Raw genomic sequence first — 27785 nt, 5'->3', positions numbered from 1 at the left:
TTCATCATATTTCTTGTCGGTTCCTGATTCCAAAAACATATAGATATGATATGTTTGGATTAAAAACACGCTCAGAAAGTTAGAACGAAGAGAGGTACAGAAAAGCGTGCTATCCTTCTCAGCGCAACTACTACCCCGCTCTTCTTGTCAATTTCACTGCCTTTGCCACGAGCGGTGGACTGACGATGCTACGAGTATACGGTCTTGCTGAAAAATTACAGTGCGTTCAGTTTCATTCTGTGAGTTCGACAGCTTGACTAAATGTTGTATTTTCACCTTACGCGACTTGTTTGAACTACACTAGATTGTGCTCAAAAGCAGAACTTATCAGCCCCTCACTTCGTTTCGCCCGCCAGCAGACTGAGACGGTTTACAAGGGTGTGGCCGCTGTTTTAACAGCTTTCTTGGAGCCAGAACTTGAGTGAGAGTTGGGTGCTGGTGGAGGACCAGTGTTCTTGTCCTTCTCAAAAGGGAGCTGCTGCCAGGGTAACAAAGGTGCCACCTCTCACCAAACAGCCCATACAACCCCCAAAATATAGCCTTTCTTCAAACAAGGCTTTTATGGTTAGTGGTTAATGGTTAGGGTTAGTTACTTTGAGAGTGTGAGAGAGAGAGAGAGATAGATAGAGAGAGAGAGAGAGAAAGAGGGAGTGACAGAGAGAGAGAGAGTGAGAGAGAAGGAGAGAGTGAAAGAGAGAGTGAGACAGAGATAGAGTGAGACAGAGAGAATGAGAGAGTGAGACAGAGAAAGTGAGAGAAAGAGAGAGAGAGAGTGTGTGAGAGAGAGAGTGTGTGTGAGAGAGGGCGTGAGAGAGAGAGAGAGTGAGACTGACAGAGTGTGAATGAGAAAAAGAGTGAGAGAGAGAGAGAGCCTGTGAGAGAGAGACAGTGAGATAGAGAGAGCAGGTGACTCTGAGAGAGGGCGAGTACGAGTGACAGAGAGAGATCGAGAGAGAGGAGAGAGAGAGTGAGAGAGAGAAATAGTGAGAGAGAGGGAGAGTGAAAGAGAGGGAGAGTGACTGAGTGAGAGAGAGTGAGAAAGAGAGAGTGAGAGAGAGAGAAAGAGTGTGTGAGAGAGAGAGAGTGAGAGAGAAAGAGAGAGAAAGTGAGAGAGAGAGAGAGAGAGAGAGAGAGAGAGAGAGAGAGAGAGAGAGAGAGAGAGAGTGTGTGTGTGCATTGGTCTGAGACTCAGGGACAGACGTACACAGCACGCATGTACGCACACACGTACACGCGCACACACAGACACACGGGCAGGGTCACACACTGTACGTTATCGTTATGGATTACACTTTGATTATCTGTAATCGCAAAAAACAAGGGTCACGTATCAGTTTCTCTATAAAGCCGGATTCGTCGACAAGTGTCACGAACGCTAATCTACAGCAGCATTGAGCAGCAACAACGACAACAATAAACAAACACCACCATCATCACCACCACCACCATACAACAAAGAACAACGTACAAACCAACAAACAATCAAACAAACAACAAACACCCTGACTCCTAAAACCCTGGCCCTGTATGCTGATGCCCCTACCACAGGGGGGGGGGGGGGAGGGGGCATCATGACGACAGTAACATCCCTTCCCTTCCCTTTTATTTTTATTTTTACTTTATTTTAATTTTATTATTTTTAACTGACCTCTCTTCGCCCCACCATGCAACAATAATGATCATTTATGACCGTGGTTGCTAAACGGAAGAAGAAGAAGAAGAACGACAACAACAACAACGTCTCGCCATCTTGATATTGAAAAGTCACCACCTTACTTAGAAAAGTTGAAGAGATTTCTTTATGGTTTCATATTCAATTGAATGTCCAGCCTCTACACAGATCAGTTTTGCGACGTAGGAATGTTACGTGTTATCGGAAAATGTTGAATTGGTACTCAAAATTACCTTTTTCTTGCCAGCAGAAACACACAGTCAGTCAACCTCAACCAGATAATGGTATAGTTAATTTTGTTTTGAGCAATAATTGAGTATGACGTCTTTGACCTCACACACCCTACCAAATAAATGCGTTTTTTTTTTAATGTTACAGCTCGTACGATTCACACTCAACCGTCGAAAGAGTTAAAAACATGACAGTTGTATTATGTTGTTTTGTAAAGCAGTGGGTTTCTTTAGAGACTTGTGCATGCATGTCCAGTTACTGTCAATCTGTTTCGTAGTCAGGCTGATCAAGGGTGTGAAAAAAGCGGTGCGTGTCATCAGAGACATACATCTCTGGTGTCATTTGTGCTACGTATCATTTGCGCTATTTTCTGTAGTGCTACGGACACAAATTGCCAAAAACAGTAGTGCTATCGGCACGTAGTGCTATTGCCACAATTCACACATGCCATTATCACTACGTCTCAATAGCACTGCGTGTCGATATCACTATTTTTGAAAAACCAATGTACTGTAGCGCTACGTGTCGATACCACTATACTACATGTTCAAACGGCAGACACTTCCCTTTGTGTGTGCGAGAACTCAGAACGGTTTATTATATTAAGGCCACAGAGAGAGAGAGAGAGAGAGAGAGAGAGAGAGAGAGAGAGAGAGAGAGAGAGAGAGAGAGAGAGAGAGAGAGAGAGAGAGAGAGAGAGAGAGAGAGAGAGAGAGAGAGCGAGCGAGACACACACACACACACACACACACACACACACTGAAACAGACACACACACACATAAACATACATACATATACACACACACAAACCAGGAGTGAGAGCGAGAGAAAAAAATGAGAAAGAGGGAGTCGTCAGTAAGTAGTGGTATTGACACGTAGCGATAATGACACGTAGCGCTAAAAGATGTAGTGCTGTCGACACGTAGTGATAATGAACAAATGATAGCGACTCAGACAAATTATTTGTAGCACTAATCAACGTAGTGATAGCAGCACGTAGCACAAATGACACGTAGCGCTAGCGATACGCACCCGAAAAAAGCGACAGCGGCGAAGTTGGAAGAAAACCCGCTTTTTGATGGTGTTTGTGCACGGTACGTAACAGCTGCTGTCTTGGCAATAATTAACAAACTGCACAAGGCAGTCTTAAAAATACACACAGCATGATGGCAAAACCCCTCTTCTGTTTGAGTGCCCACTTTGATGCTATGAGTAAATTCAACATGCCAATAAATGGATGTTGTAACTGATTTCGGTTAACACCAATAATGCAAAGGAAACAAGAGTTACGGTTTTGAAACTTTGTGTGATAACCTATCCTTGAAACTGGAAGGCTAGCTAATCAGCTTGAAAACAAAAAGTGGTCAACATTATAAGCCCTTCAACTGCTTGTGTTTTCACCAGTTGTACCAGTGACTGGCTGCAGATTTAGGTAAAGTTCTTTGACTGGCAGATTAGATTGGAGGGGAACAGTCCCTGCTCATATTATGCATGTGTTAATGTGTTATGCAGGACCGTACCAGGTCTTCTGTGGCTTTGATAGGTCTAGCATGCAGTTCCTGCAACAGAACGTTCACTGTGGAAACTGCATGCGTGTGTGTGTGCGTGTGAACACACACATACCAAGAAAGAGTGAGAGAATTATACTTGGATGTCCATGTGTGTGTGTGTGGTTGTGTGTGTGTTCAATTAGATCATTATTTTCACATGCCTGTATGTCTGTCTCATTCAGTGTTTTTGGCACTCTCACAATGTACTTTCCAAACCAAATTCCTGTTATAAGACTGTATTTTTCAATTCTTTCAACATGCCTTTTCAACCCACACAGTTGAAAAACCAATCCAGATACATAAGCCAAAAGCCAATATAAGCAACAACTATAATACCAAACGCAAGTTTGGCATGACAGCAAAATACTGAAACAGCATTTAGAATACCAAAAAAAGTTCAGCTTTTACATCAATCTCTACAAAAACATTTGCGAAAACAGAAATAAATATAATTTAACAATATTAAATAAAAAGACGAGAGAGAGAGAGAAGAGAGAGATAAAAAAAAGCATTCTGACAATTTGAAATATAATCAGTTGAAACAGGAATCTTTTTTGACAGATCTATTTGCATGAGAGAAAAACATGCAGTAAAAGTCTATTACAGTAAACCATTTTGAATTGGGTTCTCTCTTCCTGCCATTATCTACTTCTAATGCTCATGGCACTAGCGTAGTTACATTCTGAGAGGTACAACAAACACCCATATCCCATATTATTCAATTCTAAAGCTATGACATCAATTCTGCAACATTCATTTTCTGATCTCCATTTGTAATGAATCTCAGCATCTAGCAGAAGTTGTGGGACAATACAAATATACAGTCTTCTCGTCTGCAGTCCGGGTCTCAACAACACAGAGCGAAGTTTATTTCAAGCAAGCGAAGCAAGTCAACCAAAGTATGCACTACATTGTAATTTCGCACACTTGACGTTCAACGTCTTCCACAGTCTTATTATTACACAAAAGTTCGAAGGTGGCAAGGGCCCGCCCATAAAAATGAACTTGGAACTGTAAACAAAGTCAGATGGGGGAGGGGTAGGGACATCATCACTATTATATGAGCGTGAAATGGCAGAAGATGAGAAAGCCTAGGGTTTCCTGAAGTTCTTTCCAGCGAAGACGGCCTTGGATCCTAGCTCCTCTTCGATTCTCAGAATCTGGTTGTATTTGGCCAGTCGTTCCGAGCGGCAAGGGGCGCCTGTCTTGATCTGTATAACAGAAGAGATCAATCATAATCCTCCTAACATCATGCAGTGTGGTCAAATATCTGCTGTTCTCAAAAAAGAAATACATTACAGAATAACAAAACTGGATCTGTAACCCCTTAAAATCCAATCCCGAACAGAGCATGGGTTGCATTCTGCATTGTGCTTCGCCCAACCCCGTGTCTTCTGCGAGGAAAAATGTGTAATGCTATCAACGTGTTGTGAACAAAGGGAGCTAAGTCAGTATCGTTTTGTTTCGCAAAGAAATGAATAAACGTTCATGTGTTGCTTCCCTTTGACATAAAACATAAGTCTGATTCTCAGCTGTCACCTTCGATTCAATCACACAACTTGACTCCGTCGAAAGCGGCGTATGGCTGCCTGAATGGCGGGGTAAAAATGGTCATGCACGTAAAAACCCACTCGTGCAAAAACATGAGTGAACATGGGAGTTTCAGCCCATGAAAAAAGAAGAAACTTGAGAAAGAGACAAAAAAAAACAAACAACAGATTTTCTCTGCACCCACCTGTCCGGTGCTCAGTCCCACCACCAGGTCAGCAATGAAGGTGTCCTCAGTCTCTCCACTGCGATGGGACACCATGACCCCCCAGCCAGCGTCCTGCGACATCTTGCAAGCCTTGATGGACTCCGTCACCGTGCCGATCTGGTTCACCTTCAGCAGCAGGGCGTTGCAGGCCTTCTTGTCGATGCCTGTCTGCACGCGTGTGGGGTTGGTCACCAGCAAGTCATCTCTGGAAAATAGCAAGAAGAGGTTTCTTGGGGGGGCACTTTTGAAGAGTCAGATTTGACTGAACAGAGGGCGGTTTTTTTTGGTTTTTTTTTGGGGGTGGGGGTGGACTTTTGAAGGGGGAGTTAGAGTCTGCTGTACAGTGGTACCTGAGATGAAAGAGCACCCTTGGGACCAGCCAACTGTCCCTACATTGCGGGTGGAATTCATGACAGGTACATTTTGGGTAAGATAATTGACAACAGAAAGTCTCTTTTCATGGGAGTGTCCTGTGATAATAGCAGGGGTCTCACTTTGCATGTGCCACATACTTCATCGGGTCAATATTTCACCCAGGTTTCGGAGGCATTTATAGATGGAAAGGTTTCAAATTATGACTAATGTCAAACCATGATGAACGAAAACGTTCTTGGTCCTCAATTTGTTGTCTCTTGGGAGGACAGTTGCTTTCCTCAGAGAATTGCAAATCCCAGGAGAGTTCTCCAGCCTGTTCCATTCTGAACAAAGCCTCAATCATTCACAACTGACCCAACAATCTGATAGCTGGCGTCTTTGGTGAGAGCGGTGTATGCGTCCCAATCGTCCTGGTCAAAGGGATCCTCGATGGACACGATGGGGTAGTCCTTCACAAACGATTTGTACAGCTCCGCCAGCTGACTGGACGTAAGCTGCAACACATCACACAAGGCATTAGGAATTGGAACACATCACACAAAGCATTATGAATGGGAACACATCACACAAGGCATTAGGAATTGGAACACATCGCACAATGCATCAGGAATGTGAGCACATCGCACAAAGCATCAGGAATGTAAACATGCCTTCGGAATTGGAACACATCACACAAGGCATTAGGAATTGGAACACATCACACAAAGCATCAGGAATGTGAGCACATCGCACAAAGCATCAGGAATGTAAACACATCACACAAGGCATTATGAATGTGAGCACATCGCACAAAGCATCTTTCTTTCTTTATTTGGTGTTTAATGTCGTTTTCAACCACGAAGGTACGTTATATCGCGACGGGGAAAGGGGGGGGGGGGGGGGGGGGGAGATGGGATAGAGCCACTTGTTAATTGTTTTTTCTTCACAAAAGCACTAATAAAAAAATTGCTCCAGGGGCTTGCAACGTAGTACAATATATTACCTTACTGGGAGAATGCAAGTTTCCAGTACAAAGGACTTAACATTTCTTACATACTGCTTGACTAAAATCTTGACAAACATTGACTATATTCTATACATGAAACACTTAACAAGGGTAAAAGGAGAAACAGAATCCGTTAGTCGCCTCTTACGACATGCTGGGGAGCATCGGGTAAATTCTTCCCCCTAACCCGCGGGGGGCGCACAAAGCATCAGGAATGGGAACACATCACAAGGCATTATGAATGGGAACACATCACACAAAGCATCAGGAATGTAAACACATCGAAGGCATTATGAATGGGAACACATCACACAAGGCATTATGAATGGGAACACATCACACAAGGCATTATGAATGGGAACACATCACACACAGCATTATGAATGTAAACATATTACACAAGGTATTATGAATGGGAACACATCACACAAGGCATTATGAATGGGAACACATCACACAAGGCATTATGAATGTAAACACATCACACAAGGCATTAGGAATGTAAACACATCACACAAGGCATTAAGAATGGGAACACATCCCATAAAGCATCAGGGATGGGAACACATCACATAAATCATCAGGAATGGGAACACATCACACAAAGCATTAAGAACGTATCTTCTACGAGGTCGAGATGTCACAGTGACTGAACTGACTTGGAGTGACAGTCATTGCAAGCAATATGATGCAAGTTGATCCGAGTCTTAGTCAAGCAACAAAACCTGAAATACCTCGCTGTGAACGGAATTTTCCACGGATCTTCTTTTCTTTGATGATGTGCTATTTGCCTTCAGAAGTGCTTTCTTTGCAAAACAATAGACACTTATACCACCATGTTACCTTTCCTTTTGTGAGTAGGATGGCACGGAACGGGAATAGATGATTTTCGGAAATAACTCAGTTGGGTTTGTACGGGGTGTGGACGAGTTTGATTTCTGAAGTCTTATATCGCGCGCGTATCTCCAGACTCGGACTCAAGGCGCAGGGATCTATTTATGCCGTGTGAGATGACATTTTTTTACACAATACATCACGCATTCACATCGACCAGCAGATCGCAGCCATTTCCGCGCATATCCTACTTTTCACGGCCTATTATTCCAAGTCACACGGGTATTTTGGTGGACATTTTTTTTTTATCTATGCCTATACAAGAGTGACCTTTTCTTGCAACACCTACCTCGTACAAACAGTGGAGGGGCCAATCACTAACTTGGGGTGTGTCGGAAACACATGCAACAAACCCCTCGCTAGCGATAGGCCCCTCCAATGTTTTTACGAGGTTTCGGCAACTTCCACAATCCGTGCAAACACAACAGTTATTTCCAAACATAGTCTATTCTCAGCACAGGACTCGGCCAGAGCAACTCACCCAGTCTTGAGGTTTGGAGTCTTTGTTCTTGAAGTCCAGGTCGTATTTTCCTTCCTTGCAGAACTCGGAGGCGGCCACATCCATGCCGATCTCAATCTTGCCAGTGTAGCCAGCCTTCTCAATGGCAGTCACCAGTAAATCCAGACCTAAACACAACAACACGCCGTCAGAAAAGACTGCAGGAACAAGACATTTTAGTGACTACCATCCCCTCTCTCTGATGCAGTTGAACACACCTTTTAAGACTTCAGAGCTTGCCTACTCAGATTTTCAGTTCACAACCACAGTGTTAGGCCACACACAAAAAAAAGTCTGTTTACAGTATCCCGACCGACCCTATTTTTTTAGCGCGACCCTAGACTTTTTTTTGGGTATTTGGGGGAAGAAAAAAAAAAGTCTGTTTTTTGGCACAATAACTTAACAAGAAGGGCAAAGCCCATACGACTCACATGCTTGACCTTGACATGACCTTGACCTTCAGGGTCAAGGTCAAATAACTAAACCTAGCAATGACATACACTAAGAACTGCTTTACACATTTTTCCTACCAAAATACATGTGACCTTGACCCAGGGTCAAGGTCATCCAAGGTCATGCAACACAAAGCTGTTAATTCAAGACATAGGAAGTACAATGGTGTTTATTGGCTCTTTCTACCATGAGATATGGTCACTTTTAGTGGTTCACTACCTTATTTTGGTCACATTTCATAAGGGTCAAAGTGACCTTGACCTTGATCATATGTGACCAAATGTGTCTCATGATGAAAGCATAACATGTGCCCCACATAATTTTTAAGTTTGAAACAGTTATCTTCCATAGTTCAGGGTCAAGGTCACTTCAAAATATGTATACAATCCAACTTTGAAGAGCTCCTGTGACCTTGACCTTGAAGCAAGGTAAACCAAACTGGTATCAAAAGATGGGGCTTACTTTGCCCTATATATCATATATAGGTGAGGTATTGAATCTCAAAAACTTCAGAGAAAATGGGAAAAATGTGAAAAATAGCTGTTTTTGAGACAACATTTATGGCCCCTGCGACCTTGACCTTGAAGCAAGGTCAAGATGCTATGTATGTTTTTTGGGGCCTTGTCATCATAAACCATCTTGCCAAATTTGGTACTGATAGACTGAATTGTGTCCAAGAAATATCCAACGTTAAAGTTTTCCGGACGGACGTCCGGACGGACGGACGGACGACTCGGGTGAGTACATAGACTCACTTTTGCTTCGCATGTGAGTCAAAAATACCTATGTTTTTTGAGGAGAAAAAAAGAAAAAAAATAAATAAATCCCGAGCTACCGACCCTATTTTTTTTGGCCTATGCATAGACCATTTATCCTGGACCGCCAACTAGCTCTCTCTCTGCTCTTTCTCTCTATTACGAGGTAGCGGCCTCACGCATTTAGGAACGAAGAGAGGTACAGAAAAGCGTGCTATCCTTCTCAGCGCACCCACTACCCCCCTCTTCTTGGCCTTTCGAAATCAGGGGGATGTCATATCCGGTGTCGATTGTAAACATGGACGGAGTTGCCGAGGTAAGTTCTGAAAATGCTAAAATAAACTCAGCTAAAGTGCATATGGAACATGTTTTTCGATGAGTTGTGTTAAGTTTAGTTTGGAGTTTTTGAAAATCCCGTTCATTGTCACCTCCCATTGTCACAAATAACTAGAGCGTGCTTCTTTTCACTGTCTTTCAAACCGGACGCTAAGCGCCCCTGTGAAAATCGAGCGTCGTAACCTCGAAGGGTCACGTGACGAGTTGGCGGTCCAGGCTATTTGGTCTATGGCCTATGTTACCGTAAACAGACTATTTTTAAAAATTTTTTGGCCTTACCATTTTAGACCGGATTTTCTGATATATTTGAAAAGACTTGTTAAACGATGACCACTAAAACCACAGCAGAACTGTAGATGCTGTGGTGAACAACTATGAACAGATAATTCCATCTGAAACTTCTGCAACTAGCTTCTACTTGAAAAGATGGTTCACCAATAGTCTCATCTGAAACAATTTCCTCACACAACAGACATGTTTGCTGATGAAAATCGATAGGCTGTGCAGTCTAAACAAGAAGCTAACTTGAAAATTCACTTTGAGAGGATAAAAACCTGACCTTCTTTGTTGTCCAAGATGTTGGGTGCAAAGCCTCCCTCATCTCCAACATTGCAGGCTGAAAGAAATACAGTAGCACTTGACAGCAAAATCATGACACAATGACAAGAGAGGCTCGTCTTCAAAACTGCAGAAAATGCAATGCGAAACATTCTTGAGATGCTTTTGTGAATGTAGCTACTTCAAACCAAATCAATCAAATCAAATTTACTTTATTATCTCACATGGAGTGGTGGTGCATGTAACGAAGACAAACGGAACACTACAGTAAAACCTACGAGCAAAGGACGCTCTTCGGGAGCCTTGCCACTGTCCTTTGTAGCAAGGTGTCCTTTCTTATGAATATGAATGCGCCAACATTTAGAGAGAGAGAGAGAACGAGCAAGCGAGAGAGAGAGAGAGAGAGAGAGAGAGAGAGAGAGAGAGAGAGAGAGAGAGGGAGAGAGAGAGAGAGAGGGAGAGAGAGAGAGAGAGAGAGAGAGGGGTGCAATCGGTTTCTTATCTGAAGCAATGGGCCATTCACTGGAAGATTCTTTGATCGAGCTGTTGAAAACCACTCGAAGAGTTCTTCGTTCAACTCATCATAGGTTGTTTTTCTTCTCGTAACACATTTTGCCGTCGATCTGGCACAGGATTCCCACTGACTGAGAATTTGTGTTCGGTCAGCTTTTATGTTGGAAATTTGAGTTTTTCTGCAATTCAGCTCATCAGCAACTTTTCGAACGGTCTTTATGACATCGACTCTTTCGTTTTGGCATGATGAGACGAAGACGAAGGATGAGATGAAGATGCATCACAGTACAGAAAGTAGAAACCCGAAATGTTTGTGAGTTCACTGCATCAACCAATGAGCGTGCACCATACAAAAATCAACTTCTTTCAAGTGCTGTCATTGGCTTACACAATAAGCTTCTCGCGCGTTCACATCGCCAGCGAGATTGTATTTGCAGAACCAAGATGGCGGACCAGCGTCTGCTAAAAGCTGTCTGCTTCAAGGGTTTGTCCGTTGTTGACAAGTAACGAACCCAATCGGGACCAAAAAAGGGTGTCCGCGTTCACGCCTTTGAGGTGTTCGCTCTTTTAAGGTGTTTTTGAGTGTAAAATACATCCGTCCTCACTTGAATTGTCCGTTATGCTAAGGTGTCCGCCGAAATAAGGGTCCGCTAGATGCAGGTTTTACTGTACAACATTAGCATTACATTTAAATATATGTACCAAGTTATAACATTGTTCTCAACTTACCTCTCTGCACACAAATTACTCTTGCTGTTAAGATGTAAGATAAATATTGCAGTACAGATTCAAAGTCTGTGGATGCGCGCGCATGTGTGTTTGTGTGTGCGTCCATGTGTGTGCACTTATCACAGATACAGAGGGAGAGAGAGAGAGAGAGAGAGAGAGGAACAGAGGGAATAGTGAAAGAGAAAGAGAGAGAGAGGGTCTTACCATCCTGTCCATATTTTGACTTGATGACTGCCTTGAGGTGATGGTATACCTCAGACCCCATCTTCATGGCCTCTGTAAAGGTCTTGGCCCCTGAAACAAACAACATACAGCAAATGTTCAACCATTCACCATGGAAATATGCCGTGAAATTGAAAAAATCCAACTGAAACTTAATTAAATCAACAATTTTTGTTCAAAAATTAAAGACAACATTAACCTTCACTTGGAAATCAATCACTCAGGCGAACTATACTCAAAACTATCATCTGTTTCCAAAAACTAGAGAACTCTCTCTCCATTACTTAGCTTCACCTACCACTTCATAAAAGAGCACCAACAGACAGTCTTACTCACATGATATACTGTATAAATATCAAACCACATCCCAGACACAACCTTTTTTCCACGTTACCATTGTCACAAAGGCAACAGGGGTCACGTGCACGAGAAAGTGCCAAATAGGGTGGGACACAATCACTGGCTCCTATTGGTTAACATTTCCAGCAAATCTCAAACAAAGCCAATCTGACCAGCGCACGATTCCCACCCACTTGGGCAACACCCTCCCTGCCGACTACAAGACTTCACTATCTTCAACCTTGATCATTTCAGCTTACCAACTCTGGTCACATCACCCTGCACATAATGCCGCAGAAAAGTAAATCAGTGCCCACCTGTGGGGAGAATCATGAACTCCTGCATTGCCAGTTTGTTGCCTGCGTGGCTGCCTCCGTTGATGACGTTGAGGGCGGGCACAGGCAGAACCAGTCGCTTATTGCCGGCCAGGTCAGCGATGTGCTGGTACAGGGGCACTCCCTGTCATAACACACAAAGAAATGTAAATATCTCACAGTAAGAGCAGTTTTGGTAAGAGTTTGCACTGTGCTAAGAGCTGTATCCTGGCTTTGCCTGTGTCAAAGTTTCCTTGATCAAACAAACAAACGTGTGTGTGTGTGTGCACACATGTATGTGTGTGTTTGTCTTGTATGCCTGCATGTGTGTCTGTGCTTGCATGTGTGTAAAACAGAATCAAATTCAGTTCTGTTTCTTCTCTCATGCTGTTCATCAGTTCATCTTCTTGTTCACTCTACTAACCTTCTCAGCAGCGCCAGCCTTGCATGCTGCCATGGAAACAGCCAGGATGGCGTTGGCACCAAGAGTTTCTGTCACAGCACAAGAAAATATGTCATGCTATAAAGACAATGAACTTATCTACCGGGCAAGTAATGGATATTGCCGAGATGACACCAGTAGCGCCACCTTCAGGAACTAGATTCACTGAGGGGCTTTGACACGCACCAATGCATGGAAAGTATGACTGGCTTCAGGGGATCATGCTGTTTTTAAAACCATCATTGGAAAATTGTGTCATTGAATTAGCTGTCTGAGAATAGCTTCAGCTACATCAGACAAATATATCACACTGTTTTGAAGACCGAAGCAGCATTGCTACATTCACTGACTATATAGTCTGTTTTAACCTTTCTGATCTAACTTGGCACGGCGAGCTGTGTTTGAGGCTCTTATTGCCGTTATGGACTATTTCAAAATATGAAATGGCTTAACCCAGTCCATCAAATTTTGAGTTTTGTCAAATATTTAAGTCTTTAAAACATGAGTATATAATATCAACAAGAATGTGTTAAATACGCAAGTAACACGCAAAAGCGTGATCGCTGGGTGTCATTTGATGACCATGTCTTGGATGATCTCTGTGACACGTGTTAGATCTCCTACCTTTGTTGGGAGTGCCATCCAGCTTCAGCATGAAGTCGTCCACAGCCTTCTGGTCCTTCAGATCCACGTTCTGAAACAACAAAGTCAATGCATCCTTCACATCACCCATCCCTTTTCCTCAAAAGCTTGTGAGAATAAAAATAGCCACACACGCTTTCCCCACATTTCTGGGCACAACAATCTCAATACTTTGACAAAAGGCTCAAGTCAAGGCAAAAAATGCTCCGTCTCACCCAACAAACAAGAAAACAAAACAAAACTTAAGCAAATTTGTAGAGCTTCTGAATCAGGGTTTTCCTTCTTCAAAATTGATTCATTATCCAACTGAATAACACTGTGATAAAAGACCAAAGGGAAGTACAGCTATAGACGACACACAAGTTAATGGAATCCGAGAAAGCAAAAAAAACAACACATATATTTGCTTACTGCTTTGATGATAGCAGGGGCGATTTTGTCATTCACATTAGACACAGCCTTGGAAACACCTGGGAACATAAAAAAACACCACATGCACATGAACTGAAGACTAGACACTAGCAGATCTGGTTTGCAAGACAACCGTGCTTTGATAACGACAACAGACCAGCCTAGCAGATTTTCTTCAGGGAGGACAAGCAAGATGGAGTGTGTGATGGAGGAGGGCGCATGATGTATTTTCTTCTTTTTTTTGTTTCTTTTTCTTTGATTTTGGGGAGCTGTCTATGACAATGTCTGACTACTGCACACATTTCCTCTCTTCTTCTCTGAAGCGCATCATCACCACATGGCCCTAACAGCAGCCACAAAGGACATCGTGTTTCAACTACACTAATTCACTGGTAGTGGTATGCTCTTGCTAGCCTGGGCATTAGTGGAACAGATAATTCAGAGCATAATTAACATCATCCCAACATCGCCTGCCTTCATCGTTCCAATGGTGATATGAGCGTTTTAATTTAGCATCCTAATAAATGTACATTACCATCAAGAGAGCATGCAGGAGGGGTGGGGCTGGAGGGGGGAAGAGAGAGAGAGAGAGAGAGAGAGAGAGAGAGAGAGAGAGAGAGAGAGAGAGAGAGAGAGAGAGAGAAATTGATGAAAAGACTCCCACCTTTTGCATGGTAAGCCTTGGGGTCCTTGTCGCGGAGCTCCAGAGCCTCGTAGATTCCAGTAGAGGCACCACTGGGCACGGCGGCACGGAACATGCCTGGCAACACATACACCCACAATGCAATTGTCATTACATGTCTATCTTTTTCTTTTAAAATCAAGATACAAACCGGAGACTGTCATGCAAAATGGCAAAATATTACCAATATCAAAAGAGAAGTATGCTCGATCTTGAGACAAAAAACTGTTCCTACGTCAGAATGTGGACACTTTGCCAACCTTGATACATATTATATATATATATATAGAGAGAGAGAGTAAAATCTTCACAGATTTTCAAAGCCTCATGAAGTAAAAGTAACATTTTACAAGCAGATCCACTGCATGTCTTCATGAAATAGCTCAACTGTTGGATCAGGCATGGTAGCAGACTAAGCCAGAGATGGGATTGGAAAATGTGAAAAAATCCTGAAGAATTGGCCAGGGGTTCGGGGGCTGCCTAAGCCCCCGATGGGGTTCAGGGGCAAAGCCCCTGATGGGGGTCAGGGGGCGTTGCCCCCTGAAGCTGAAGATTTTTTAAGATTTCAATGTTAAAAAGTACACAAAAACATGCATTTATTACACGAATTTGTAAACTTTCAATTTATGCTTGAATAAAGAAACAAGCTTTGGTATCTTTACCACAGAGCTAATATTTTAAAGTTTTTTTTATTGTTAGTTGTTTTTTGTGAATTGAAAGATAAATTTATATCTTTCTAGTCATTGTGCTAATAATAACGACAAACAAAAAAAAGCTGTACTATTAGAAGTCGAACATTATTTACAAGAATTTTTAAATTGGAAAAAAACGCCGAATAAAATGAAAAAGCAACACTTACCACAAAGCAGGTAATATTTTGGACACCAGCACAATCACCAGCACCAGGCAAGTCAGTGGTCTTTAGAAACAGGGGTGTAAGTGCAACAATAGATACGTTCAGAAGATAGCACTAGAACCAAGCGATGGATGAAGTTTTTCCATCCTCACATGCTCCAAGTGCTTCTTTGTGCTGCTGATATGCCTTTTCAAATCTTTCACTCCACCATTCTCATATTTCAACGGCTTTCCTTTGCATCGGTTGCAGAATGCGTAACCGGCACGATCGATCTTAGAAATTGCGTCACCGAGACGAACATCAACTTCAGTTGCCTTTCCATTGAGATCAACTTTTACAGTGACGATTTCATCTAACCAAGCAAAGTTCCATGGGTTTGACAAACCCTTGTCAACATCGGTAGCCAACTGCTCCTCAGCCTTCGTGATTTTGCGGAAAGTCATTTCTTGTGTTGTTACTTCGAGACAAACTCAAAGAAAATTTTGAGATTCTCACGTGTGTGCGCTGCGAACAGGGAAAAACGGAAGTTGCCAAATGAGAATACACCAGTTGAGGATTCGGTTTCCGATCGATTTACGGATAATTTTGTTCGCCGAGTCGAAGGGAAAACCAAACAAAAACGACTCACACCCCCCCCCCCCCCCCCCAAATTTTCTCAACGGATTTGGATCGATCTCAAAATCGATCCTTGGCGATCCCAAAAATCCGGAAATCCGGGGAAATCCCATCTCTGCTAAGCCAAGAATAAGTACATTTACAAAAGAAAGAAACAGAAAATGGATAATCATAATGTTTTGCAAAATGGTGTACATAATAACACACAGGAGGTTACATGAGAACACTCAATATCAATGTCATCTTTTTCAAAGTGAAAATGGATGATGTTACTAAAAAATCTTATACATACAGGTCAACAAGGCAACATAATATTACACTCTGAATATCTTTGTCATCCTTTTCAGTATCATCTCTTCAGTACGTTTCCTACTGCCACTTTTTCCAAGGTCTTTATAATCAGCTCCCATCATAACCAGATCAATTTTTGTACTCACCTTTGCCGGTAGTCAGGTCCACTTCAACAGTAGGGTTACCCCTGCTGTCGAAGATCTGGCGAGCCTTGATGGAAACAATACTAGGCATCTTGGAATCGGATGAGGGAGTTACCTGAGGTTGTGGCTGCAAAAAACACACAAAAGAAGACACTATCAATTTATTGCAATTCATTTGCATATATCCATGTCAGTAGAGACTTCAATGGCAAGTCCAGTTTACTGCTTCTTCTTTCAGCAAAACCTACCACAGTTTGATTTGTCATTAGCCGAGACTCAGGGCAAAAAGCCACTCCCCATTTTGGTTCACTCCTAGAGCCTGCAGTTTCAAATCAAACAGAATTGGCACAGTCAACAAATTGAACAATGTGATCACAAGCTAGGGTTAATGGTGAACTCTCCAGTACAGCTGAAATTGAAAGGTCAAATATAATATATACTGACGTCCAAAAGAAACGCGAAAAACAGTGTCTAGTGTCATTTATTGCCTAATAAAAAAAATTGTACAAAAATTCAAATTTCATCATTAATGTCCAATTTTTGGTAGAGCAGAACACTGACTTATGATTCATAACACAGTAAGGTTGCGGAGACGATGCGTTATTAGCGCTTAACAGAACAGTCAATAGCGTGTGTGGCCCCCATTAGCATCGATGACGGCCTGGCATCGGCGGTGCATTGAGCGGACCAACGTGTTGCTGGCTTGCCTGGGAATGTTGGTCCAGGCCTGCCGGACAGCCCGATCAAGATCAGCGACAGTTGTGGGCCTTGGGACCACCCTGTTAAGCTGTGTCTGGAGCAAGTCCCAAAATTGCTCAATAGGGTTCAATTCTGACAATTGTCAGGAGATAACGCTGGCCAAGGCATCACCTGGATGCCTGAGCGGTGCAGGAGATCCTGAGTGGCCCTGGCAGTGTGGGGGCGCACGTTGTCGTGCTGGAAAACCCAGTTTCCATGGGCTTGAAAAAAGGGCAGCACATGAGGGTGCAGCACCTGGTCCATAAAGCGCTGCGCTGTTACGCCGTTGCCGGGTCCAGGACCCAGGCCTTGGAAGATGACGGGACCTAGCCCCTGGTTGTGGCCGATGGCGCCCCACAACATGAGGCTGGCCCAGGCGTTCTCCATGACACAGTTGTCAGCATAGCGGTAACCACTTCTTCTCCATACCCGAACACGCCCGTCGGCATGGTCAATGCAGAAACGGCTTTCATCGCTGAAAGGCACGTTCTACCAGCGAACAGCCCCAGACCCCCCCTTAAAATTCTTCAGGATTCATGACATTTTTCAGACCCACCCATGATATTGTTCCTTATTTAGTCCCTCATTATTCACAAGCCTCAATGCAACTATGTACTGTGTGTGTACATGAAAAGCTACGATGATGTAAGGGAACATATAGATATTCATGATAGGTTGTATTCAAAACAAGCTCAGAAAGTTAACAAGAATACAGAAAAGCGCGCTTTCCTGCTTAGCACAATACGCTACCGCGCTAATCTGGCGTGTCAATATCACTATGTTTTGCACGTGGGAGGTGAGCGATTTCCTTCACGCGGGGATTGACGAAGCTGTACTGTCTTGGTGAAAAAATACAGTGCGTTCAGTTTCATCCCGTGAGTTCGACAGCTTGACTAAATGTAGTAATTTCGCCTTACGCGGCTTGTTAATTGTCACTAGGTACCATGTCAGTGGTAAAACAAGCCTGAACACCTGGAGGGAAGGTGACCATTTGCAGAACATGTTCATCAGGAGAGTTTTTAAGACAATGACCAATGTTGAAGCTAGATCAAAGTCAGGAGCAGTGACTGTTTAAAACACCCCAGGTCCCATCGACTGTGGAGGTCGACGACTCCCATGAAAGCATGACTCCCATGAAAGCATACCATAGACCTCGTATTCTCAGAAGGGTTTTCAGTAAGAACTGAAACAACCGAAGGTACCTTCTTCTCGTTGATGCCACCACCAGCACAGCAGAAAGCCATATTTTAAAAGGCAAAAAAGAATTGATGTACATCAAATACACCACAAGAAAAACAACTAAGACGATTCACATATATTTCAAATAGTGCTATTTATCTATTATGATGACATGCATCTGAATATTATACTTATAGCTACTGTAGTAATAGTATACACTGTTTAAAAGTATTGTGACAAAAAACTTCTATCTCGACTATGCATGCTTATTTCTAGCACGTGTATGTGACTGACTAATAGGGTTTAACATCCTCTTAGACCAACTGGTCTATATTGGGACAGGTATTGGTAATACGCTGAAGATATGGTGTGATACTTTGATTCGAACAAGCCCGCTGTGGCTGTCTTCTTCGACACACCAGCAATGGGTTTGTTTCGTCAAAGTATCAAAATACGATCATGATAATCAGGGACTTTCTTTACTTTATTTGGTGTTTAACGTCGTTTTCAACCACGAAGGTTATATCACGACGGGGAAAGGGGGGAGATGGGATAGAGCCACTTGTCAATTGTTTCTTGTTCTCAAAAGCACTAATCAAAAATTTTCTCCAGGGGCTTGCAACGTAGTACAATGTATTACCTTACTGGGAGAATGCAAGTTTCCAGTACAAATTAAGGACTTAACATTTCTTACATACTGCTTGACTAAAATCTGTACAAAAATTGACTATATTCTATACAAGAAACACTTAACAAGGGTAAAATGAGAAACAGAATCCGTTAGTCGCCTCTTATGACATGCTGGGGAGCATCGGGTAAATTCTTCCCCCTAACCCGCGGGGGGTATGATAATCAGAGACGAGAGATGACGCATGCGTGTCTTCCTGTTTTCCAAGCCCTGAGACTTTCGCTGTGAATGTGGGATCTTTTTCGTGCGCATGTGTGCACACGGGGGTGTTCGGACACCAAAGAGAGTCTGCACAAAGTTAACTCCGAGAAATAAATCTCTCGCCGAATGGGGATCGAACTCACGCTGATAGCGACCAACTGGCTACAAAGCCAGCGCGCTACCAACTGAGCTACGTCCCCGCCCCACGTGTATGTATGTAAAAGCAGCTAATAACGTAACATAACAGCCGATATTGAAATGCGCCTCGTAATTAAAACTGCTCATCTCAGTGGGCAGTTTGTATACAAGAATGAAATTAACAATCCACAACAATTATACGCAGTGGCTGCGGTTATGCCTTTTTTTTAGACGGCGTCATCCGGCTCGACCATTCTATTTATGGTTAGGCCAGAACAGCGTAATTCTGTTCGACCACACTAGGGTTACGCCAAAACGTTTTTGCTCCGTGGCATTATTCAACTCGGCTGTCTTTCTCCGTCGATCCTGTCTGGATCTTCGATCATTCCCATTTTTCAGAGATAAGAAAATGGAATATTTAAGTTGCCAACACTGGTATCGTCGGCCCCCTCCCTGGAGTCGTTTCGCTCCTGTCTCGGGGGCAGTCTCCTGCAGTCGGGCATGAGAGTCCCTTGAACTCACTCTCCCCTGTACATAGTTTTAAACCTCCCCACCTTTTTAATCTCCCTGTTTCAGTGTTTGCCGGAGCTAGCCACTCTCTGTTACAGTGACTCAACCGCAGGACTCTGAGACGTTCGCAAGAACCCAGTCCTCTACGGAAGAAGAAGAAGAACGCATATAGAGAAGCATTTAATAACTGCTCTAGTACCACACAATGAAACAGGACTGGCAACAACAAAAAACACAGTCAAGGTCAGTTGAGAAAGAACTGTAAGTCACCAAGTGTAAGTAGACAAGTGAAGACAGAAGAGAAAACAGAAAATGTAGGAAAATCGAACAAGTACAATGTGTACAGTCTACACAAACGCACAACATACTTCCAAAAGACGGACACATATCTACATGTACTAGAAATACATACTTACGCAATGGAATAAATCACAAAATCGGAGTAATAAGATGCACAGCAGTAAGAGTTATTTCTCTGACTTGCAGCCGGTACCAGCGAACGACCTTGTCCTTACCCCCTTAAAAGGTTGTCTGAGGTCAAGGTCGTCCTCACGCAAGTGAGATTTCAGCTGACATCATATTGAATCGTTATCATAAATGTTTTTGATCAAGAAAAATCGCTAAATAATATTCAATTGGCAAATTCGTTCTAATTTCTGCATTTTTTTTGGCCCCCACAAAAATGGAAAAGAACAAGAACGGCCTACGAAAGTCACCGGAAGTAGAAAAGAAAACATGGAAGTAGGTGGAGGAAAAATATTGATGAGAGGTGAAGAGGGAAGCATAACCCGTTCTGGCTGGTGATCATGATGCCCACTTTCAACTGAAGTTTTCAAACAACAAGTACAAGATGAGACAAGCTGTAGATTTCAAGGAGTGCCTCAAAGACTCCCCCAAATTCCGGTAAGACTTGATGAATCAGGGCTTCATTATCGAGTTCTGTCTCAACTGCACCCCACCCCTTTTGCTTTTCATCGTTTACGTTTGATCCAACTTACAGTTACAGTGTATCATAACTGTGATGTAACTGAAAGCACCGCAACATTTATCTCATACATCTTGTGGGGATTAGCGGATTCTGACTTTCTGATTACCCTGACCTTCGAAAAACCTGCTGAATTTCAAGACCAATAATAACTTCAAGTTCAAGTTCAAGACAACGTATGGAAAGTTTTCTTTTGGAAGAGGCATGTCTGTTCTATGCCTTGATAGTTAATGCTAGCTGACATTTAACCACAACAGGGTTATGTTGAACTTTAGCATTGTTAATTTAGGGAAGTTTTTCTACTAGGTATTCCAAAAAAATTTTTGAAAACAAAGTTTATGAAATGAATTTGTTACAGCTTTATAGAACTTTTTATGCTGATTAAAATAATATTAGAACCATTTATGTATGATAATATTTAAGAAAGTTATGTGTTTTTTCCTTGTTTTAGGACTTAGAAATTGTTTTGCGTGTAATATTTTGGCGATTTCTACTTATGAGACACCAGATTTTGTAAATTCTTTCATTTTGATGTTCTTCCCATAAAAAAGAACATTTGTGTAATACATGTTCAACTTGTGTCTTGTTTTTATTTCAGCCAAACTTTGGAGGAGGCAGAGTCTGATATTGAAAACCTGGAAGTCAAGCTGGAAAAGGTAAGAGCAGTGTGGAAATTAAATGATTCTCGATGTAAAGTGTGCATGTAAAATATAGTATCTTCACTCTTAAAATCTGCAACAAAGCTTCATGGTTGAACTTTAACTGGTTTAAGTAACTTTTATAATTTTTGGAGTCTGTGTGTACAGTGGACAATCAATTTGTTATGAAGAATCATAATATTAACCAAATGAGGCTAATAGTAATAATACAATCTAAGAAAGAAAGGGATACAAGACAGGGTTCGTACGCTCCTTGAATCTCCTTGAATCTCCTTGAATTTTCAACCCCCCTTTTCAAGGACCTTGAATCTCCTTGAATTTGGAGAAAATGGTCATTCTTGTGTTTAACCTCCTTGAACCTCCTTGAATTCTGAAGTGCAGGCAACAACAAACAAGAAGGGCAAAGCCCATACGACTCACATGCTTGACCTTGACCTTTACAGCAATGACATCATACACTAAGAACTGCTTTACACATTTTCCTACCAAAATACATGTGACCTTGACCCAAAGTCAAGGTCATCCAAGGTCATGCAACACAAAGCTGTTAATTCAAGACATAGGAAGTACAATGGTGCTCATTGGCTCTTTCTACCATGAGATATGGTCACTTTTAGTGGTTCACTACCTTATTTTGGTCACATTTCATAAGGGTCAAAGTGACCTTGACCTTGATCATATGTGACCAAATGTGTCTCATGATGAAAGCATAACATGTGCCCCACATAATTTTTAAGTTTGAAACAGTTATCTTCCATAGTTCAGGGTCAAGGTCACTTCAAAATATGTATACAATCCAACTTTGAAGAGCTCCTGTGACCTTGACCTTGAAGCAAGGTAAACCAAACTGGTATCAAAAGATGGGGCTTACTTTGCCCTATATATCATATATATGTGAGGTATTGAATCTCAAAAACTTCAGAGAAAATGGGAAAAATGTGAAAAATAGCTGTTTTTTAGGCAACATTTATGGCCCCTGCGACCTTGACCTTGAAGCAAGGTCAAGATGCTATGTATGTTTTTTGGGGCCTTGTCATCATACACCATCTTGCCAAATTTGGTACTGATAGACTGAATAGTGTCCAAGAAATATCCAACGTTAAAGTTTTCCGGACGGACGGACGTCCGGACGTCCGGACGGACGGACGGACGGACGACTCGGGTGAGTACATAGACTCACTTTTGCTTCGCATGTGAGTCAAAAATGTTAATATTAAAGTTTTTCAGCAATTTATATCGATTGTGTGCGTGTTGTGTGCAAGTCGTGTGTCGTCTGCCATCGTGCGAAGGGAAGTTGAAACCGATTACTTCCCCTTCATCCGGGTAGCTTTTAGCGCCATTTCTGAAGAAGCCGCATTGTGTCGATTCATTGTGACAGCGTTTCAAGCCATCGCCGGTCGAAAATCGTAGTCATGCCGGGTGGAAAGTGCTTTTTTAACCCACGATGGCTGGAGGAAAAGGAATACAAGGATTGGATCCAGCGGGATTGCGACAAATACAAGGCTTTTTGCAAATGCTGCAAAGCACGTGTGGATATTTCAGTGATGGGCGAGTCAGCCCTGGTTAGCCACGCAAAAGGAAAGAAACACACAAATAATTTAAAAGCGTCTGCACCTGTAGTCCCGATTGCAAACTTCTTATCTGTAACGTCATCGCAAAGCTCTCAGTCTGCTTCTGTAACTGCAACCCCGGGTCCCGCAATGCCAACGTCCTCTCGGACTCTTTCATCTGGATCTGGATCTGGATAACCCGCCTGGGTTGGTGGTTGGCGGGTGCGCCACAGAAGCCGACGACGACTATCAACTAGTTTGATAGTCGTTGATAGTCGTTCTTCATCATTTTGCACCAAGACCGATGTTTTAAAATCGGAAGTCATGTGGACAATGAACGCTGTGAACTCGCACTACAGTTTCAAGTCGTGTGAGAACAACTCCAAACAGTTCCAGGCAATGTTCCCCGACAGCCAAGTAGCGAAGGGATATCTCCTTGAAAACTCCTTGAATACTCCTTGAATTTCACTGTCAGGTGTCTGTATGAACCCTGCAAGAACTCTAGATTGTCGATATGTAGTCGTCAGTATTTAGAATTAGAGTGGTTACAGTTACATCTCTTATTTGTTAACGTAGTTTTTTTCTGTGTTGAGTGTGTTTTGGGGAATATTAGTACTGAAGACTTGAAAGGGGCAGCCTGAAACTACTCAAAGCCTGACAGTGACAGTTTGTTGTAAGTTTGTTTCTGACTACTTGGCTGAAAAGGTAGGGTGGATAGGTAAGTTAACTTTTGTTTTATGTGTGCTTGTTTTGAACATGTTGATGTGTAGTTGTTGAGGAGGGTTATAGGAGTAGGGGGGTGGTGACAGAGCAAAAAAAAGGGATACAAATTAGTGTTGGTTACAAGAATCATTTCAAACGTATGTATGTAATCTATCACTTTTTGTCTGTTTCTGATGGTTGTTGATAAGTGTTAATTTTCCCATTTTGTGTTTCAGCTTGTGAAGTTATGCACTGTGATGATTGATTCTGGAAAGCAGTTCAGCTCTGCAAGCAGGTATGATTTAATAGTATGAAATAATCAATCAGAGAACTGAGTGAAACGTTGATGAATTATATGTTTGTGAATACATGTATGAGTACCTGGCAGCACAAGAGAGAGAGAGAGAGTGTGTGTGTGTGTGTGTTAAAACAGGTACTTGTAGTGCTAACAATTTTGTGTATTGTAATTTGTATGTGGTGTATTATACTCATAGTCATAGGAATCTGCTTGAAGTATAATTTTTGAGTCACTTGAGAAAAAGTGACTCTATGTAATCGGTCAGTGTTAGTCTGTCCGGCCGGCCGGCCGGCCGGCCGTCCGGCCGGCCGGCCGGCCGGCCGGCCGGCCGTCCGTAGACACCACCTTAACGTTGGACTTTTCTCGGAAACTATCAAAGCGATCCGGCTCATATTTTGTTTAGTCGTGACCTCCAATGACCTCTACACTTTAACGATGGTTTCGTTGACCTTTGACCTTTTTCAAGGTCACAGGTCAGCGTCAAAGGAAAAATTAGACATTTTATATCTTTGACAAAGTTCATCGGATGTGATTGAAACTTTGTAGGATTATTCTTTACATCAAAGTATTTACATCTGTAGCCTTTTACGAACGTTATCAGAAAAACAAGGGAGATAACTAGCCTTTTCTGTTCGGCAACACACAACTTAACGTTGGGCTTTTCTCGGAAACTATAAAAGTGACCGGGCTCAAATTTTATGTGAACGTGACTCCCAGTGACCTCTACACTTTGACGTCTGCTTTGGTGACCTTTGACCTTTTTCAAGGTCACAGGTATGTCTTGAAGGAAAAAAATTGAAATATCATATCTCTGAAACTATTCATCGGATTTGATTCAAACTTTATAGGATTATTCTTTACATCAAATTATTTACATCTGTATTGTGTTGTGAATAGCAATTTCTTCCTGTCCATCTGATGCCTCATATAATATTCAGAACTGCGAAAGTGACTCGATCGAGCGTTTGCTCTTCTTGTCTGATGATGATTTTGCTCAACTTTCTGTTCTGAAATCTTGTTTGACTCATTAAAACTGGTTGTGAATGTACACAGAATTACTCTAAAATGATAACCGTAATACTATGAATACTACCAATGATATGTTTTATTGCCAAGATGGGTTTTTGGCTCACGTAAGTGTAGCCTATGCGATCGTAACTCTGTCTGTGCGTGCGTGCGTGCGTGCGTGTGTATGTCTGTGGTAGAAACTCTAACATTTGAAGACGTCACATTACATTGACGTCACATTATGACGTAAGAGGGTTAGACGCCACGGGAAGGAAGTACTGAAAGTCTCGGTCGTTATTATTTTGAGCGGGCCGAGACTAGTTGGCAGTCGTGTCCCTGTAAGTAGGCTACATGCAGACAGACAGATCTAGATCTAATGTCTCGCTTTCTTGCACAGTTTCACCTATGCTCTTTCTGTGTGTGTGTGTGTATGTGTGACGGAGTGATTGAGTTTGTATTACTGTTTGTCGATTTCTTACGTGAGCCTTGATGGCTTCGCCTCTTGTTTGTGTGTGCTTCCAGTGCTACATGTGCTTTGAAAGGTGTCAGTTTTTGTCAGATGGGGGTGCACGTGCATGCGTTTCAACACCCCGGTTCCACCCACACAGACACACATGCTTGCTCACGCATAGACACATACATATACACACACGCGTACATTTTTCTGTTTATTTTAACTTTTTCATACATAATACTTTTGTTTAATTTCAGTGGTTTTGTGGTTGGAGTGAGAGATTTGGCAAGCTACTTCAACGATGACTCCTTTGTGTCGGTAGGTCATCTACTGATCATGTACATGTGGCATCATACATTTCCTTTATTATACACCTAGCTTCGTGCTTTTGAACTACTCGACATTAGGCACACACAAAAAAATAGGTGTGGTTAGGGTAACATAGCCAAAAAAAATAGGGTAGGAAGGTAGGCAATCACTTTTTTTTTTAAAACTTTTTTTTCTAATGTGTACAAATTAAACCTACTTGACAAGGAAATAAGTGTGCGACTAGAGCGCTTTCGCTTTCATTGCGTTTTCTGCACTCGGGTTGTTTTTTTTTGTTTGTTTTTTTTGTTGACAAATGTAATAAAAAGTTATAGGGTCGGCCCCTAAAAAAAGGGTAGGTCGGGTTACCGTAACCACACCTATTTTTTTTTTAGGCCTTAGCATCAGTGTTGCTGTTCTCTATCTTCAAGGCTGCTTTGCTTTTGCAATCCCGATGTAACAGCTTTTGGCAATTTCCCAGACAAAAATACAACAGAGTGTTCCAGTGCAATGAGTATATTCTAGTAGTTTTGCCAATGAATTTTTTTTAGAAAGTAGACATTAAGGCTTTTTTGTTTAGTTTTAATTTGGACTCCAAAACTTTCAGGAGAGCTATTATGTTTATAACTGATAAGGCCACTTTAAGTAAATGTACAAGTAAACACAAAAATGCAGTACAGACATTTCAGAGAGAGATGTAAAAAGCATTTACTACAGTCAATTCCGGTTAATCGGCCATCCGGATAATCGGCCAATTTTCCCTGGGACCGAATCTTTTCTTCATACGTAGTTATGTGTTAAAATGTTCGGTTAATCGGCCACTTCGGATAATCGGCCATAGTTCAGTCAGTCCCAAAAGTGGCCGATTAACCGGAGTCGACTGTACAACTAATCCTTTGTTAGCAGAAGGCTGATTTCACTTCATTTTCTGTTTTACATTACTCTTTTCATCCCTCTCATTGACTACTTTTTTCCTGACAATGACATATATCTGGAGTTAAAATCTTGAGTTTTTCAATTTCATGGGAATTTGTTTTGTTGCTACGTTGGTACATATGCTGCCTTTTTCATTATTTTGCGTCTCATGTACATATGTGTGTATTATTTCTTACGTTTAATTAGTGTAGAAGTGCTTTTGCTTAGCGCACACCCAGAGTTGAATATACACACCTTCATTAATTTTTCTTTGTTTTGATAGTCACTGACTTTTAAAGAGAAATTGGCTTTTAGTCATCAGGGTTAGTGCAAGATGGGATGGGAAATATAGATCTAATCAAACTATGCATTATGCTGTACCTTGCGCGCTTAATGTTTACTTTAGAGTATTGTTTTGTGCACGTCCCTTTGGCAGGACGGGGAAAAAGTGGCAGTGAGTACTATATGCTCTTTCTGCACCTTGGTGACCTTAACCAGCTTTTTGTGACCTTGACCCACTTTTTCTGTGACTTGAGTTGTGACCCATTTTTAACTGTCCTTGACCTTGCGATTTAACCATGCTGTAGCTGATCTTTCGTCTGCATTGTTGAATTTTGACAAAGTCTGTATTGTTCAGTCTTGACTTGGTAATGGTATGACTATGAGCATTGTTTATGATTGTTTTGGGCACGAACTGAATGTTGACTGTATGCATATTATGAATGCTATGCATTTTTGTTTCTTGGAGACAAAGACTACAGTGAATGTGTGAATTTTCAGGGAGAATTTTCAGTCGGTCTTGTATTTTTGATTGTTTGTTTATCAAATAGTTTGTGTATTTTGTAATCCAACAATAGCAAGAATGAAAGAAAAAAGAGGAGGAGACCTGTTTGTGTTGAACTGTAACAAAAAGAACAAGTCGCGTAAGGCGAAAATACAACATTTAGTCAAGTAGCTGTCGAACTCACAGAATGAAACTGAACGCAATGCAACGCAGCAAGACCGTATACTCGTAGCATCGTCAGTCCACCGCTCATGGCAAAGGCAGTGAAATTGACAAGAAGAGCGGGGTAGTAGTTGCGCTGAGAAGGATAGCACGCTTTTCTGTACCTCTCTTCGTTTTAACTTTCTGAGCGTGTTTTCAATCCAAACATATCATATCTATATGTTTTTGGAATCAGGAACCGAC

General features: G+C 42.0%; 2 protein-coding genes across 5 annotated transcripts in view; one reads left to right on the top strand and one right to left on the bottom strand.

Annotated features, from left to right (window-relative positions):
- Window positions 1-3675: 3675 nt before the first annotated feature.
- LOC138978413 (enolase-like) lies at window positions 3676-20254 on the bottom strand. 2 transcript variants are annotated; one of them, XM_070351151.1, is made up of 13 exons: window positions 20136-20254; window positions 16269-16392; window positions 14343-14438; window positions 13679-13737; window positions 13250-13319; window positions 12608-12675; window positions 12187-12328; window positions 11513-11602; window positions 10068-10124; window positions 7947-8092; window positions 5941-6080; window positions 5191-5416; window positions 3676-4666 (listed from the first exon to the last, which is right to left on the bottom strand). In XM_070351151.1, the coding sequence occupies exons 2-13, from the start codon at window positions 16354-16356 to the stop codon at window positions 4547-4549; spliced, it is 1302 nt and encodes a 433-aa protein (XP_070207252.1). In that variant the 5' UTR covers window positions 16357-16392; window positions 20136-20254; the 3' UTR covers window positions 3676-4546. The 2 variants fall into 2 exon arrangements, with proteins under 2 accessions (XP_070207252.1, XP_070207253.1); XM_070351152.1 differs by having other exon boundaries at window positions 20132-20238.
- A 194-nt stretch (window positions 20255-20448) lies between these two features.
- Window positions 20449-27785, top strand: part of LOC138978407 (arf-GAP with coiled-coil, ANK repeat and PH domain-containing protein 2-like) — a 94762-nt gene continuing 87425 nt past the window's right edge. For 2 of the 3 annotated variants that reach the window (XM_070351144.1, XM_070351142.1), the window contains exons 1-5: window positions 20449-20622; window positions 21303-21360; window positions 23852-23910; window positions 25633-25693; window positions 27033-27050. In XM_070351144.1, coding sequence (XP_070207245.1) covers window positions 20570-20622; window positions 21303-21360; window positions 23852-23910; window positions 25633-25693; window positions 27033-27050 — 249 coding nt within the window. In that variant the 5' untranslated portion in view covers window positions 20449-20569. The remainder of the gene's footprint in view (window positions 20623-21302; window positions 21361-23851; window positions 23911-25632; window positions 25694-27032; window positions 27051-27785) is intronic. The other variant, XM_070351143.1, reaches the window with a different exon arrangement.

Source organism: Littorina saxatilis, linkage group LG10 (assembly GCF_037325665.1).
Source record: "Littorina saxatilis isolate snail1 linkage group LG10, US_GU_Lsax_2.0, whole genome shotgun sequence".
Taxonomy (NCBI): Eukaryota; Metazoa; Mollusca; class Gastropoda; order Littorinimorpha; family Littorinidae; genus Littorina; species Littorina saxatilis.
The sequence above is the reverse complement of the archived record's forward strand: the minus strand, read 5'-3'. Positions and strand labels throughout refer to the sequence as shown.